General features: G+C 30.5%; 1 protein-coding gene across 3 annotated transcripts in view; it reads left to right on the top strand.

Annotated features, from left to right (window-relative positions):
- The window catches only part of LOC107445983 (cationic amino acid transporter 4), a 30,823-nt gene extending 15,230 nt beyond the window's left edge, over positions 1-15,593 (top strand). Inside the window, exons 1-4 of one of the 3 annotated variants that reach the window (XM_016060503.4) lie at positions 978-1,190; positions 9,120-10,711; positions 11,448-11,556; positions 15,352-15,593. In XM_016060503.4, the coding sequence (XP_015915989.2) occupies positions 1,169-1,190; positions 9,120-10,711; positions 11,448-11,556; positions 15,352-15,431 (1,803 nt within the window). In that variant the 5' untranslated portion in view covers positions 978-1,168 and the 3' untranslated portion in view covers positions 15,432-15,593. Of the gene's footprint in view, positions 1-977; positions 1,191-7,826; positions 7,883-9,119; positions 10,712-11,447; positions 11,557-15,351 lie in introns of those variants that run through there. The other 2 variants (XM_071181227.1, XM_043054577.2) reach the window with 2 other exon arrangements.
- Positions 15,594-16,309: the final 716 nt, after the last annotated feature.

Below are 16,309 nucleotides of genomic sequence, written 5' to 3'. Positions count from 1 at the left end.
ATATGAAAAAAACACAACTACTTCGATTTAGTAGGAGCAACATATGACGCAATGCTAAACGAATGGAATTTAGTTGTTGTTTATTTAGTTATTGTTATTAGTAGTTGTTGTTATGTATTTCAGCTGTTGTTGTTTATTTAGTTGTATTTAGTTTCAATAACTTTTCTTTATAATGCAATAAAATCTGACGAGTAGCTCTTTAAACGATCGAACACTTCGTTTGTTTATTTGTGGCTCGAAGTTAGGCTCGCTGAAAATGGCGTACATGGGTCAAATTTAGTAGGAACAACACAACCTGTGACGTAGGCTATATTATACCCAATTGACTTAAAATTTTAAATAAATCGTTTTTTTCTAAAACGAGATATAAATTAGGAGAAGCTAAACGTTTTAAAAAGTAAAAAAATTCGGGTCAACATACTGCTAAGTGACAAGTATTTTCTTTGAATACGAAAACAATTTTAGAAATTATCGAGACGATATAGAGAAAATTTCAGATACATTTAAAAGTTATTTATCTTTTAGAGTAAAATTCAAACAAATATTTGTGATTTAAGAAAGAAAAAGTCCATCTTAAACTAAAAACAAACATTTCTTATATTCCCATATCTAAATATAGACACCATATGTTTACAGTTTAAGATGAACGTTTTCTTTCTTTCTTTTTTTACAGTCGTTTGTTTTTTACAAGAAAATCTGGAGAGAAAAAATGTTCTGGGAAAATATAAGTTCATTTTTGTTTAAAACTAAAGATTACACAAAATTTATAATTCATTTCAATACATTTTGAACTAATATTATCTCGGAGGTGATTATATTATCAACAACGAAAACGATGTCTTAGGTTGCGTAAATCTTTAATTTGCAAATAAAAGTTTTATTAGCATCCCTAACATTCTAAATATCTAACTATAGATAAGGCGCAGTTGGCGAATTTATTTGGCGATAAAATTTGTAGTAATATTATACGTCATTCTATCATAGCCATAAAGGGTAATTATGGGTCTGGCTTTACGAGTTCTCTGAAAATCTCAAATATTATAGCATGTGGTAAAAGAAATATATTGCTATATTAAATAAAAATTACAAATGATGAATTTCAAAAAGAATAAAATAGTTCGAAAATTAAAAAAAGACATTTTTTAGAAACTTATTTTATGATACAATTATGGACGATACAAATGAAATAGGTAAGTAGTAAATTATTTCTTTCGTATAATTAATTACATTATGTATTCTCTTAGAAACGTATTGAAAGTATGGATAGCTTATTCAATTTATTAAAAAAGTTATATTTGAAATATTTTTACAAATCATTTGATTCTTCTCTATCTACGTAATTTACATGAATTTTTCAAATGATTTTTGCTAAGGTAAAGTTAAAAATATTCTTGAGATTAGAAAATTTTCACTTAAAATGTTAAACATAAAAATTTATTGGAAGGAAATTTAATTTTGAATAAAAAAAAGTTTTAAATACATATTGAGTATAGAAATTAGTTCGGCCCGTTTTTTTGTGGTCAAAAATGCATTTATTTTTGAACAGAATGAATGAACAGATTAATCAAAGTATTGTCCATCGCTGGCTACTTATTTTTCCCACCTCTCAGGCAATTTTCAAATTCCATCTCGAAAAAATGTCTCGTCCTTTGAGGCGATCCAAGTTAGGGGCCAATTTTCGATTTCCACGAAAGAAATAAACCGGTGACCTGCCAAATCGTTTTGCATCCGTCAGAACAACCAGCAATCAAAAGGAGAAATGTCTGGTGAATACAGTGGGTGCGGTAAAATATCCCACTTGCGCATTTCCAAATAATTTTTTGCGACATGAGGCCGACCGTTATCATGCAGAAGAATAACTACGTCATGTCCGTGCTCGTATTCGGGCCGTTTTTCTCTTAATGCACGACTCAAACGAATCAATTGTAGCCTATACCGATCGCCCGTACTGGAATCAGCAGGTTGTAACAGCTCATAGTATACAACACCATTCACCATTCTTCTTTCGCCATTCACCATTCTTTATTCAAAATTCTTGAAACGTTGAAACCATTCCCTACATGATTTATCAGCTGGAGCATTGTCACCATTAACTTCTACAAGCATTCGATGCGCTTCAGCTGCACTTTTCTTGCAGTTAAAGCAGAAACATTAAAACCTCCCGCAAATGGTGCTTATTTACCACAAAATTTGACTTATTCAACAAAGTACAAAACAGGGTTTTTGTATGAAACTCAAAGTGATGTAAACTGAATATTATTGACAGATGTATAACCTCTCTGAAACCACCGAAACCATCTGTCACTATGAAACATTCTTTACAGTCTGAGCTATCTTTTGAAAACGGACCGAACTAATTTGTAACCCCAATAAAATTTTAAAAGGAAGACAGAATACAAATTTTATCACAAAAATTATACTAATCAAGAATATAGATAACTAGAATTCAGTCAGTGCTATACTACTTATGTAAAATAAGTTGAATGCAATTTTGAAATTAATAAAAATGTTATTAAAGTTATTGAAAACATAAAACTCATATGAAAAACGAAAAAAAAAAAAAATGCATCAATAAAAGACTCATTCTCATGAAAATTGTCATTTTAAGCTAAATTTGTGTAAAAATAAATAAAACGAATTGTAATTATTGTAAATATATTTCAAAAGCAAAGCCCTTATTTCTTATATTAATGTTATTTCTAATTATATTAAGACAAGAAGAAAATATATTTTAATCAATATCGATTTATTTTTTGAAGTTAATGCTCTAGAACAGAGGTTACCAACTGGCGGCTCACGGGCCGCATCTGGCCCTCGAAGGCTTTTTTTGTGGCCCATGAACTAAAGTATATTAGTTGTCATTTTTTGCGGAGAATTTTCGTAAAAAATCTATATGGGTTTAAAATACTTTTCTTCCGTTAAAAAAAAAACCCTAATTTCTTCGTTTCTGCGAAATTTAACATACCAACGGCGCAAAAAAAAAATTATTTCTCAGGTTTTGCATCCAAGAAAATATTTATTCAAATACAAACATAATCGTGTATGTTGCTCAAAAATCTACTTCTAATTTTAATTTGTAATTCAATACGCTTGTTTTGTACAACTTGATAAAAATCTGACAGTCATATTTAATTTTCCTTCAAACATAAAGGAGTCCTAGATAAAATTTTGATAAAGTTGCGGCCCGTCATTTGATTTGTGTTTTTAATTGGGGCCCCCGGCCTCATGTAAGTTGGAAACTCCTGCTCTAGAATTATTCCCCCTCTCCCCACTTAAGCGTCTTACTCTCATTTTATGCATGAGTTAAAGAATGACAATTTCATTAAAATTAAAAAAAATTTATAAGCTTAATTGAGTTATGAAATCAATCATATCCAAATATATTCAGATGAAAAACATCTTATAGTGATAGACTTTTTATGTATGATTCTTTATTTTCTTTTTCTTTTAAAGAAAGATATGAGGGTATGATAAATATAAAAAAGAAATTAACCTAATTTGATGTATTCAAAAGAATTCCCCAAAGAATCGAAGATGGAATAGAAATAGACAAGGGATAGATAGATCACTTACAATTTATTTTCCCTTAATAAATTATAAGTTAATTGACGTTAAATATTACCCCATTGGTAATAAATTTAAATTGTAGGAGTAATTATTTTTTATAAACAGTGTTAAATGTGTCTATCTCACTGACGTTACGTAAGACGTATATCTCACTGATGAGGAAGTTATGTAAGAATGCAAATGAATGTAGGTCTTGTAAAAGTGTGATGTAATAAGAATGTCTACTCAAATTAGAATAAGAATGTCTACTCAAAATTTGTTATGAAGGGAACTTCGTGAAACATAGAGTGTAATACTAATTTTAAAAAGTTAAAACAATTGAACAACTTACAAATTGTTTTATAAATTGTGAATATTTGAAATGTTATACAGTTTTTGTACGCTTTTTAATCATCCAAGATTTTGAAAATCTTTCCAGAATTTCCAAACTCGATGTACTTAACAAATGGATATCAGTTTTTGATTTACGTATAATAATTGTTAACAATCCGACATAGAATTTGATAGTTAATAATAGATGTTCGCCAAGTTAATATTTTTTTAGTAACTTGGCGAATTACCAAGTTGTAATATTTGAGTGAAAAAAATTGAAAAGCATTTTCTTTTTGACCATTCATTAAGGCAGGAAAGAGAGTAAAAAAATAAACAAAAACCTATTTACGGCTTTTCCCAAGGTCAACAGCTTGATCACGCGGTGTGCAATAAGATTAAGGATTATCCCATTTCGTAGGGATACATTTACTCTCATGTTGCTAAGTATTTTGATTTGTATGTCTTTTTTCCTACCATAATTTTTAACTAACTACTTAATACTTTTTTCTATAAATTATTTTTTTAAAACATGATACAATCAGAGAAAAAATGAAGACATTTTTGAGTGGAAATTGAGATTCTTTATCCTTATTCTAATTTTTTTCTGTAATTACTCACAATTTGATATACTGATATGCTTTTAAAATTATTATTTTTAATTAATTTGCTTAAGAATTATATAATTTAATCTAAAGCTGAGTTGAAAGTATTGTTTTTTTTATTGAATTGAAAGATAAGAGCTAAGTTATTTAATTATTGATTTAATAATTTTTCCTTAATGGTGGGTGTAAATAATACAAGAATACAACGATGCACAGTGTTCAAATTTAAAAAGTAGACCACCCTGAATAACTTTTTATCTAATGATCGGATCTTCACGTTCTTTTACTCAATCTTAATGGTTTGAGAGGGTTAACTCATATATAGTACTTAATTGGTGCAGTACGATATTTTAAGTTACGAAATCAAACGCAAAAACGTACTTTCTATGAATAAAATAAAATTTTTTTCGAAGAATTCGGATTTTTGAATCCCGATATATGGGGGGGGGGAGCAAATACATTTGGGGAGTATGGTCTAATAGTTCGGACAGGAGGGCAATCCAAAGTCTGGACCTCTTTATGTTAAGTTTATTTTTTGGGTATTTCGTCATATCTTGTGAACTTTTTAAGCAAATTGAAAAATTTTTGCAATCAAATGTAAAATATGTTTACCCAAAGATAGTTCCATTCACAAAATAACTTTTAGTAAATATTTGTTATCTAATCGAAAAAATACTTGAATCGTTGAACTTAGATATTTTTATTTTAAATTCTACGACCATTATCCAATTTCAACCTTTAAAAAGAAAAGTCAAATATTTCTCATTTGAACATCAAAATCGTTGAAATGCGACAGATAATAATTTAAAAAAATATTCATTAATGTGTTTATCATGTATATATTTATATAGATAAATTTTTAAAAAAAATCGAAAATTCATTTACGTTATTTCAAAAATTTAAGAATTTAAAATTATTGAAAAATAAAAAATAATTTAAAGCGCATTACCGATTGAATTATTGGAGGAACAATGACATAATCTCAATAATGAATAGGATTCTATGATCTCTCAATCCTACTCCTCGTACTTGCAACGTCACTTGGGAGGAGCCTATTTACCCGCCGGAAATGGATTGCATTCACCTTTTTTTAAACGCCTTAAGTCTCTTAAATGATTTAAAACCTTTATTTGTCCCTAGTGTCCTCTATAATGATTGAAGATGACAGAAAATCAGATTGAGCCCGAGAGCTTTGACCCAAATTATATTATTCTATTACCGATGGTTTAATTATTAAGTATAGCTAATTTAATAGCAAAAAATTTCTTCTTTTGGAAATCTCAGATGATGTCTTTTAAAAACTTTAGCCTGACCATGGCCAATTTAATGTGGGACTCGAGCTCAAAAAATTTTGTCGATCTCGGGCTTGGATGGGATTAAATTCAAAATCGGTGAGCAAATTGTAGAAAACCTGTTTATTTGTTTAAAGGAACTGGAATGTATAAGCTTTTTCGATTAATTTAGAAAGAGATTTATTAATTCAATTACAATAAAAATATCTCCTGTGCAACAGTTTTTTTTCAAAACATTTCAATTTTTGTATTTTATTGTNGTTTATTTAAGTAAATGTATATAAACACATATTTTCGAAATTATTTCAAGCAACAATTGTTCTAAACCTCATTCGTGACCAACTTTTTTAAAAAAAAAACTAACATTATTTTAAGAGATTTGTAGTTTAAGGGACTCTTTTATTTATATCTAATTAAAAGTATATTTTAAAAAGTATATTTTAATTAACATCTTAAATATTTTTTAATGTTTTCATTTGAAACTTGGTACGTTAGTTATGTTGCATAAGAATAACTGATACGCCAAAATGATGTTTCTAGTATCAAAAATAAGGAAAATCATTTTAAATACCCTCTGTCTCCTTTGCTTGTTTCGGAAATACATAGTTAACTATCTCCAAAAGCTCATTACAATGTAAAACATTTGCGGGTCAAATTACGGTAAAAAGTACCGGACCTCAGGGTATTGGTACTTTTTATCGTAAAATCCTTTTTTTTGTTTTCCGGATTATGTTACGGAACAAAAAATCTGTTTTGACATATATTTAATGAAAGTAATTCAGTGATTTTACGGTAATTAAACTGTCAAATTACTGTATATTATTTTTTTTTTAAAAAAAAGGGATTTTACGGCAAAATGGATTTTACGGATAATGCATTCAAAGTGCCAGTACTTTATACCGTAATTTGATCCGGAATTGTTTTTAGTATAGTGCAGCTCTAGTAGTAGCTAAACAAGAGCTACGAAGTAAGCAAAACGAAACTGTCAAATAACGAATTGTCTATTGTCTGTATATTTGTATTTTTGTGAAAAATAATAATAAAGTAGTGAATAAAAATAGTAAAGAAAGATTATGAATATAATGAACACCAGATCGTAACATTATAAAATTAAAATAAAATAATAATAACCAATAACAATTAAAAATCAATACTAATCTCAACAAATTTAAATAAAAATAGGAAAATAAATATAAAATCTAATAAATAAAGATTTTAAAAAAATCATGGCAAATGTATCTTTTTAATTCTTTTTTTAAAATTTAGATTTTAAATTGATTTACTTTTTTAATTTAAAATTAATTTTAAATTCGTTAATTATTTTTATTCAATTGATGATTATTTAAATTCATGATTAAAAAAAAACATATTCCCAAAGAAAGTTTCAATTTTTTATTTTCCTTTTGAAATCTTGTTTCTCGTTGTCTGAAATATATTTATGCAACTAAAAATCTAGTAAATAAAAATCAAAAAAATCATGGCAAATATAACTTCTTAATTCTTTTTTAAATACATTAAATTATGATTATGATTTTTTCCTTAAAATTAAACTAATTCATTTCTTTAAAATTAAATTAATTTTAAATTATTGTATTATTTTATTCAATTAACGATATTTTTTTTAAATCGTGAAGATTTTTAAGAAAAGAAAAAGATTTCCAAGAAAATGTTCAATTATTTTTCTTGTTTAAATGCCTTTTTCTTTGTCTAAAATAAATTTACGTGGTATTTAATGCAATATACTCAAGTAGTTGAAATTTCGAAACATGAGGTTGATCATTTAACTTAATTTGAGCGAGCAGCTTTGATTTTTCGGTTTAGCACTGACAATTGGCCAGTATTTAATTAAATCATTAACTATACCAGACACAGCTTCAAATTGTAGTGACAGCCAAAACAGATAATTCCCTACACTGTTTTAATTAATTGCAACATAAATGATGAATGATATTCTTTCTGATGAGGCGCTATGATAGCTTGAAAATTAGTTTTTAATTTCAAAGTTGTTCGACCATAAATAGCAAAAATTTTTCTTTTTCCTTTTCTAGTTACATTGGTTACAAAATGCGTGATTGTGAAGTAAACATTATGAAAACTGTCTGATTCTAGGTAAATAAATTTAAATGGTCTATTATTTAAATTACTGGGAAGTTCCGCATTCTGCCCCCTGGTTTCATCTCATTTTCTTTTCTTTTTTTTCATCTTAAATGTGGATACTTTTCAATAAAAGCTAATTTCGTTATAAAATATGCAATTATTATAACTTTATGTAAGAGAGTCGTGATGGCTCAGGAGATAGAGCGCTCGGCTCTCATTGAGGTGACTCAGGTTCGAATCCCATCGATGGCAGGTCAATCCGAATCCCACACCGACCACAGTGCTGAAGTAAAATATCTTCGGTGGTAGACGGATCATGAGTTCGAGTACCCTTACCTTCTAGCTGTGTTAGGTTTTCATGATTTTCCCACCCTTGTAACGCATATGCATGTTAGTTCCATCGCAAAAATCCTCCACGAAGACTAGTTTTTCCCAATGCTTAGTCCAGGAATTCCCTAATCTAACGTTTTATAATTTTATAACAGTTGAACAGCCGACCCAATTTTTTGGGTTTACGACTTCTAATGTTCAACTCCGTAAACCCTGTAATTTTGAACCCAAACCAGAAGACAAGGGAACTCCTGGATCGAGTAATGGAGAAATTTGCCTTCGTGGAAGACTTTCTGATGGAACTAAACCGCATTTGCGTTACATGGAGAGGAAAACTTCGAAAGTCTCCCTGGCTTAGCCTGACGGCAAGGGGACTCTAACCCATGATCCGTTTGACCCGATTGACTGAGAAAAATGCACTAGCAGCAGAAAAATTGTCCATCTGCTTGGCAGATTTATGACAGTTCAAATGACTGCGGCAATGCATGTCTGTCTCCTCCAATGCTCTTGTTTAACAACACCACTTAGGGCGAACGAAGATGTTTCCGACCATGTGTTGCTATGTTATTCTGAATCACCTTATGCTTTCTGAATCACCCCTATATCACCTTATTTGGGACACCCTGTTTCACATATTCTTGAATCGAACACAGTAAATATATTTATTCCTCCAAATCGTCGCAAAGATGAAATTTTCTGTAATAAAAAAACCATTGCGAGAATTTATAGTAAAAATATTATTTTATTAACCATGTAAAACAATTATTTATTTAGTATTGTGGTAGCAGATATAATAAAAATATTCTTTTCATACAAATTAATAGTAACATCAATTAGAATTTTTCGATTCTATTCACAATATCTGTGGTTAAACATGTTTATTTAAGTAATTAAGTTTATCGATTTTTTTTCTTTTTAGGTACTTCACTGGGAAGAAAAAGTTGGTCGACAAAATGTTTCGAATTTTCCTCCCGTTTGACTAGGAAAAAAACCAATATTGGTAAAGCTCTAGACACAAATCTGAGGCGATGTCTCAGTACCTTAGACATAACTCTGATGGCTGTGGGTCATATGGTTGAAGCTGGTGTCTATGTACTTACAGCAACAGTAGCAAAAAGTATGGCTGGCCCAGCCATAGTACTAGCTTTCTTGTTCAGTGGTTTTGCATCTTTCCTAGCTGCTCTGTGCTACGCTGAACTGGGAGTGAGATATCCGAAATCAGGCTCAGCTTATTCTTATACCTATATGGCTGTAGGTGAACTGTGGGCATTTTTAGTAGGATGGAACATGGCATTGGAGCACACTATAGGTGCAGCAGCAACTGCGAGAGCTGCCAGTGCCTACATAGACTCCTTAGCAGGATACCACATCAAAAATGGTACAATGTCTTTTACAGGACCTATAGAAGCACCTATGATTGCAGATTACTTGGATTTTTTCGCCGTTTTCATTCTTTTCATATTTGTGATATACCTTTCATTTGGAGTCAAAATGACTTCCTATTTAAACAACTTGTTTACCGTTATCAACATAGGAGTTATCATTTTGATTATTGGAGTAGGCGCCTACTTTGCTGATATAAAGAATTGGACCAACCCAGAAACAGGAGGTTTCATGCCATACGGATGGTCTGGCGTTTTCGAAGCATCCGCTTCTTGCTTTTATGCTTACATTGGGTTCGAGGCTATTGCTGCATGTAGCGAAGAAGCAAAAGATCCCAAAAAGTCTATCCCAAGGGCAACCATGGCAGCAATGGGTATAGCTGCTATTGGCTATATAGGAACAGCTACAGTTCTTACACTTATGGTAAATTATAAGGATATTCAAGACGAGTCCGGAATACCAGAAGCATTAGGCTCTCACGGGGCAGAATGGGCAAAAATAGCAGTTATTGTCGGAGCAGTTTGTGGCACATCGACAGGCATTATTGGCAGTCTTTTCGCTTTGACTCGCGTAATCTACGTCATGGCAGACGATGGTCTTCTGTTGAACTTTTGTTCGAAAGTCAACAAAAAGACTCAAATTCCACTGAGGGCTATGTATGTATTCTCTTTCTTATCCTTCATTACAACATTACTACTGGACATCAATGCTTTAGTGGAAGTAATATCTATCGGGACACTCTTTGCATACATTGTGGTAAGTGCCTCCGTGATTATCTTGAGATACAAGCCTTCTGATTTGACGGAAAAAGACGTTCTAGAACTCACGCAGAATGACGATCCCCTCAAAAGTAATTCCATTCCGTTAACTGATACCGGTGGTGAATTGAGAGACAATTTTGAGTGGATGAAGCGCTTTATTGATTGGAGTCCTGGAAAATTAGTTACCCACTCTGTGGTATACTACTGTGTAACAACTTTTTTACTATGTGGTTTTATACGGATATTTTCCAGTTATTTGGACTGTTGGTGGGCCATAATTATTGTAGTTATCCTTCTTGTAGGATTCATTCTATCATTCTTCACTATCTCAATTCACAAACAGTCCATAAGTCCTCTTTGTTATAAGGTATGTTTATTAATTTTTCTTAATACTGTGTATACATTAAAAAGAACTTTGTTAACCCTATTAAATATTTTAAAACATTTTAATTTACTTTTAATAAAACCAGGACATGAAATTTCTGTTCTAAACAATTTCCAGGCAAAAAGAAAAGGCCAGACTAAAATTTTTCTTTCCTGTTATTTACAATATGAATAGTTTTTAAAATGCTAGCAGATGCGGTATGAAGAACATTCTGGTGACAAGTATTTATTGGAATAGTAATAATAAATTAAAAAAAATAAGGTTGTCATAAAATTTCAACGTCTCAAAAACAATAGTTTCATGAATGCTGCAAAGTGGGTAACCTGGTCCTTTTTTTGTTGTTCTAAATGGAAGAAAAATGCCACCACTTGTTTTCAAAACACTTCGAGTTGCCTCTGGATTGAGGGATGATAATCTATGTAGCTATGTAGTTTAATGCATGTATTATGTAGTAAGCATATGTAGTTTAATTTCAAACTCAATAATTTGGTAAATAAAATTTACTCGCCAATCTAAAATATTTGATCGTCAATGGTGAGCTAGTGAATGGAAGTTTTTGAGCCCTGAATTAAATTATAAAAAATATTTAAGCGAAAAAATTTTATACCAGAAATTGGAACTTAACTATTAAATTCATTACTATTCTATAACTATTAAATTCATTTTATTTAATCAAATCTAATGAATATGTTTTACTGAATGCAATAAATTATTTCAGGTTCCCATCGTTCCATTAGTACCAGCAATGAGCATTCTTGTAAATATTATATTAATTGTGAATTTGCAACCTGCGACATGGGTCAGATTATTTATATGGATAGCCGTCGGTAAGTGATAAAGAAGTACCTTATTTATCATTTTTCTTCATATTTCTTTTAATTTATGACATAGGTCATTTTCTTTCAAAATAGATATATTGTTTGCAAAATGCTGACTTGTTTATGGATTAATTTGCTTGTGAAATAAGTTAATACACCAATGCTTTTGAATTCACTTTTCTCACTTATCAATCACGTCACTTATAATCTGTATCATTTATCAATTTCATTCCTTCTTCAATTGCACTACAGCAGTATGTGGGCCTTGGTCCTTCTTAGAATTATATTCCAAACTGCCCTATCTTTAACCATGAACTTCCCATCCGGTTACTTTGAGGATGCTCAAATCTCTTTACAGACAATCGACTCATCTGATTCTTGGACAACCTCTTTTTCGAGTATCTGCTGGTGTGGCAATGAAAACTTTTTCCGTGGTGCTGGTATCGTGCATTCTGATAATGTGACCAGCCCATTTTATTTCTTGGATGTTGAAGAACTTTATCCGATCCTTTGTAGATTTTGCACAGTTCAATATTTGTTCCTTTTTTCTCGATGTTTATCCTCTTTGAATTCCAGCAAAAATACGTCTTAAGCATTTCCTCTCAAAAAATGCAAGTTGTTCTTTTTCTTCGTCAGCCATTGTCCATGTTTCAGTTGCATATTTTAAAATAGATGATTAATTATTTATAAATAGTCGGTTTAGTTGATATTTTTATGAAACCTGTCTTCAAAAATTTCCTTATTCTAAAGGAGCATTGGTTAAAAAGTGTTCTTCTGTTGTGGATTTCTGCTTTTATAATATTTTCTGGTTTTATTTCAGCGTACGTAAAATATTTAACTGCATCAAATTTATCTTTGCACTTTCCAAAGGAATGCTGATAAATTCTAATTTGGTGCATGGCCAATATTTGGTTTTAGTAAACGCTACCTTTTAATTGGCTCAGCTTCCAAAGAAATGAATGCTGTTTGAGGGCTGTTGGTGTTCTCGCTATATTATCGACTGCGTCCGCAAAAGCAAGCATTTGTACAGATTTGGTGAATATATTCCCTCTTATGTTTACTTTGGAGCCTCTGATATATTTTTTCAAGATTTAAATTAAACGGAATTCAAGCCAATGTATTATCTTGTTTCAATCCATTCATTATATTGATAAGCTCTGATAAGTTATTCTGGTTTTTCCCTCTAATTTAATTCTTTGGTTAGGTTATGGAAGTTAATTTAATAAGTTTTTGAGGAATTTCAAATTCCCTCATTGAATTCGATAAATCGTTTTAGATTCATTGAATCATATACTATTTTGAAATCTGTCAATGGAAGACGGATATAAATTCCGAATTCTAATGTTATTGTTTTTTTCTCCATTATTTGTCTTTTGTTAATTATTTTCACGGCAGTAGATCTACCTTTAGACAAGCCGGATCGGTAGAATTATTCTATGCTGTCTGCACTTTATTAATTTTTGGTAGAGTGTTTATGAGAAAATTTTACAGAAAGTGTAAAGTAAGCTATAGTTTGAGCACTCTGGGATGTCTCCTTTCTTAAGGATGAGGAAGGTAGCACTTTCCCTTTATCAATTTAGTAGTCCTTAAAATAACATTCGCATTAAGCTTACTTGAAAACAAATATCAAACTCTCCCATTTAATTGATAAATAATATTTTCTCCTAAAGCTTTGTTGAAATACTGAAAAAAAATTATTCTTTTCTCAATTCTGTGACTGTTCTTGCAAGCTGATAAACCCTCATAAGATTATTATTTTAAGTTAAAAAATCGTTATAGGAGTATTATTTAAAGTTAGAGAATCCACCTAGTATAAAAATTTGAACCTAAAAATCCATATCATTATCACATGAAGTTGAAAAATCCGTACTAGGTTTGTAACAGCATCTTTATGTAATATGTTAACCATTAAAAAACTCTATATGTTAAAAAAACGTATCTGTCCATACCTAATATAAAAACCCATATCTGTTATTAAATAGCGGAATAACAGACGTTTGCCATAGAATATTTCATAATAGAAGGAAACTATTCATAACAGATACTATTCTAGGTTCAAATGTAACAGGTTTAACATAGCGATTATTATTAGCATTTCCCATTGGAAAAAAAACGTATTTCATTTCTCGGAAACTTGTGAAACTGTATGATTTTTTTTAAAACTGCATCATCAGCCTTGCAACATTTACTACCAGGCTGAATCTCAAAGTCCTTTACAGTCATTTTCAATACATTGGCGAAATGTGAAGTCATTTAATTTCACTTCTTTCTGTTTTGAGTTAGTAAAAGACATTTTCAGCACAGTAAAAAAAAAAACAAATCAAAAATATAAAGTTCAGACATTCTCAATTATATGTCTCAATTTTTACCTTTTATTTTATTAAAACAGACCTTTGAAGGAAAAAAAGTACTTTTGTAGCAGATACATTTATGTAGCAGACACAGAACATCTGATACAGAAAATGCTGATCATTTCTTTAAAATTTCCGATGCATAAAACTCGCATACAAAACTCACAGCAGTTGTTTCGCTTAATAAAAGGCTAAATATTATTAGCCTTTTATTTAGCGAGTAGCAAAAATGAAGCTTAATAGCGTGAATTAATATTTTACGTTATAAGTGTTCCAGACTAATGCGAAACCTTAAATATAACCAGTCACATTTTGGAGAAATTTCAACTAGAAAGATTTTATTATTTATAATTTTTTAATATTAGTTTCATTATTTTTTTAGATTATTTACATTAGGATTTTTCAAGATAAACCAATGCAAAAAAATATGTAGATAATTTGTGGTTCGGAATTCATTTTTTGCCAAAGTTATGATTAAAAAAACGTTAAAATGAGGATCTCGCTTTACACAATGCGTAATACAGTCATTTTCATGAATTTCCACAAAACTTTATTAAGATATGGTATGTGTTATTATTGTTATTTCTAATGCCACTTTCCAATAACAGCAAACCTGCTTTGTGAAACCAAGCGAATTTAAGGCAGAGGGTGCGTTTCGAGTTTTTCAGTGGCGCCATTTCTGGCCAAGAATATAACTTCAGCCGCACACACGCGTCACACCCCATTTTAAAGGACAGATCTAGTCATGCATCCATTCACCCACATATCGTAATTTTAGCCTAAACCAGAGAACGATCAATCACCAACTCAGTATTCCCCAGGTGTATTGATTCGTTATGTGAACTTGGAGGACTTTGTAACCTTACATATTAAACGTGCACCAGTCACCATTTACCACACGGGGATTCTTCGACCGGCTGGGATCGAACGCATTACCTGGACATGGGCCTAATGCCCTATCAACCAAGCTAACTCAGCCTTGCGTGTTATTATAAAGAACAAAATATACAAAAATCAAGGTATTTTAATATAGAATTTACTTATGAAATAAATGTAGGCGAAAGTCGATAGATCTCGAAAAATATACATCTAGCTCTAATTATTATTCAGCTCTTATTAATCAGACTTTTGATTTAAACGACTTGTATTACCATAAATTTTTAACGAATTCAGAAATCAAATTGTGCGTTTTCGTATAATTTAGGAATTGATTGTGTGAAGATACTCATAGATAATGCCATTGCCAAAGTTAATTATGAATATTTTTTTTATGTATATTTCATAATCGTAGTTGAGCAGCTGTCCAAATTTTTGAGTTCACAACTACCAGTGTTCAACTCCGCAGTCTTCAATTTTGAACTTTCTTAGATACTAAGACATTAAAATGTTTTATTTACGAATTAATATCTAATATATTGTAAATTCAATATTCGAAATATTTTTTTCCTTCTAGGTTTGGTACTTTACTTCTTCTACGGTATTAAAAACAGCAAGGAAGAGATGCCACCTTTACCATCCAGTGTCAGAAATTAGTGTTTGAAAAAATAAATATGTAAATACGAAGATTTTAACTAAGGTCCAGCAAACAGCATTTTTAATTGTTTGGCCTATCCTTGTTGTTAATATGAGTATGCCTCTATCACCAATTGTCATTATTATTTTTTTACTAATTGTCATAAATGTATATGTATAGTATGTTGTAGGTTTATTTAAAAAATCCAGCACTCTTCAATGTTTACTAGTATTTTGCTATAAGCCAGGGTAATTGGAAAAGTCATCGGCATTAATTTACTATCTCATATTTTTTAAAGCTTATTACAATTGCTTGTATGCCTTAAGGCTAATTAGAAAATGTGGGAAAAATTAAACTGAATCAATTGAACTGAATTTGCCCAGGTTTATTGCAATGAAACTTAAAAAAGGCCATTTACAATAAGCCTTCACTTCTCTAGGCTTATTGCAAACTGACTGAAAATAAATAAGACTGAGAATGTTATCGAGCTATGAAGGATATGTTTTCTTATAACCCTAAAGGTATTCAGGCTTGCTGATTTAAGCCTAAAAGGTGCCAGACTGATTGGAAAATATTGTAGTTTTTTAATTGACCCAGCGCATTGCGAAATGATGCTACTTCCAAACAAAGAGCTGATTTATTCAAATAGCCTTACGAAAAGTACAAATAATATTACAAACCATCATTGAACAGATCTGTTAGAATAATAATATTTTTCAGTGCAAATGTGAATTTTTTTCTATGAATTATTTAGACAATAAATTTTTCATCACCTGTTATGTATGAGAAATAGTGGAAGATATAAAATCATGCATTCCATTTTTTAAAACTTTAATAAGTTTCGAAATTAAAATGTTAACATACAACTATGTGCTAATATGCTATACATATTTGTGAT

The sequence above is a fragment of the Parasteatoda tepidariorum genome, chromosome 5, assembly GCF_043381705.1.
Source record: "Parasteatoda tepidariorum isolate YZ-2023 chromosome 5, CAS_Ptep_4.0, whole genome shotgun sequence".
NCBI lineage: Eukaryota > Metazoa > Arthropoda > Arachnida > Araneae > Theridiidae > Parasteatoda > Parasteatoda tepidariorum.
Note: the sequence above shows the minus strand (reverse complement) of the source record. Positions and strands in the feature narration are given on the sequence as shown.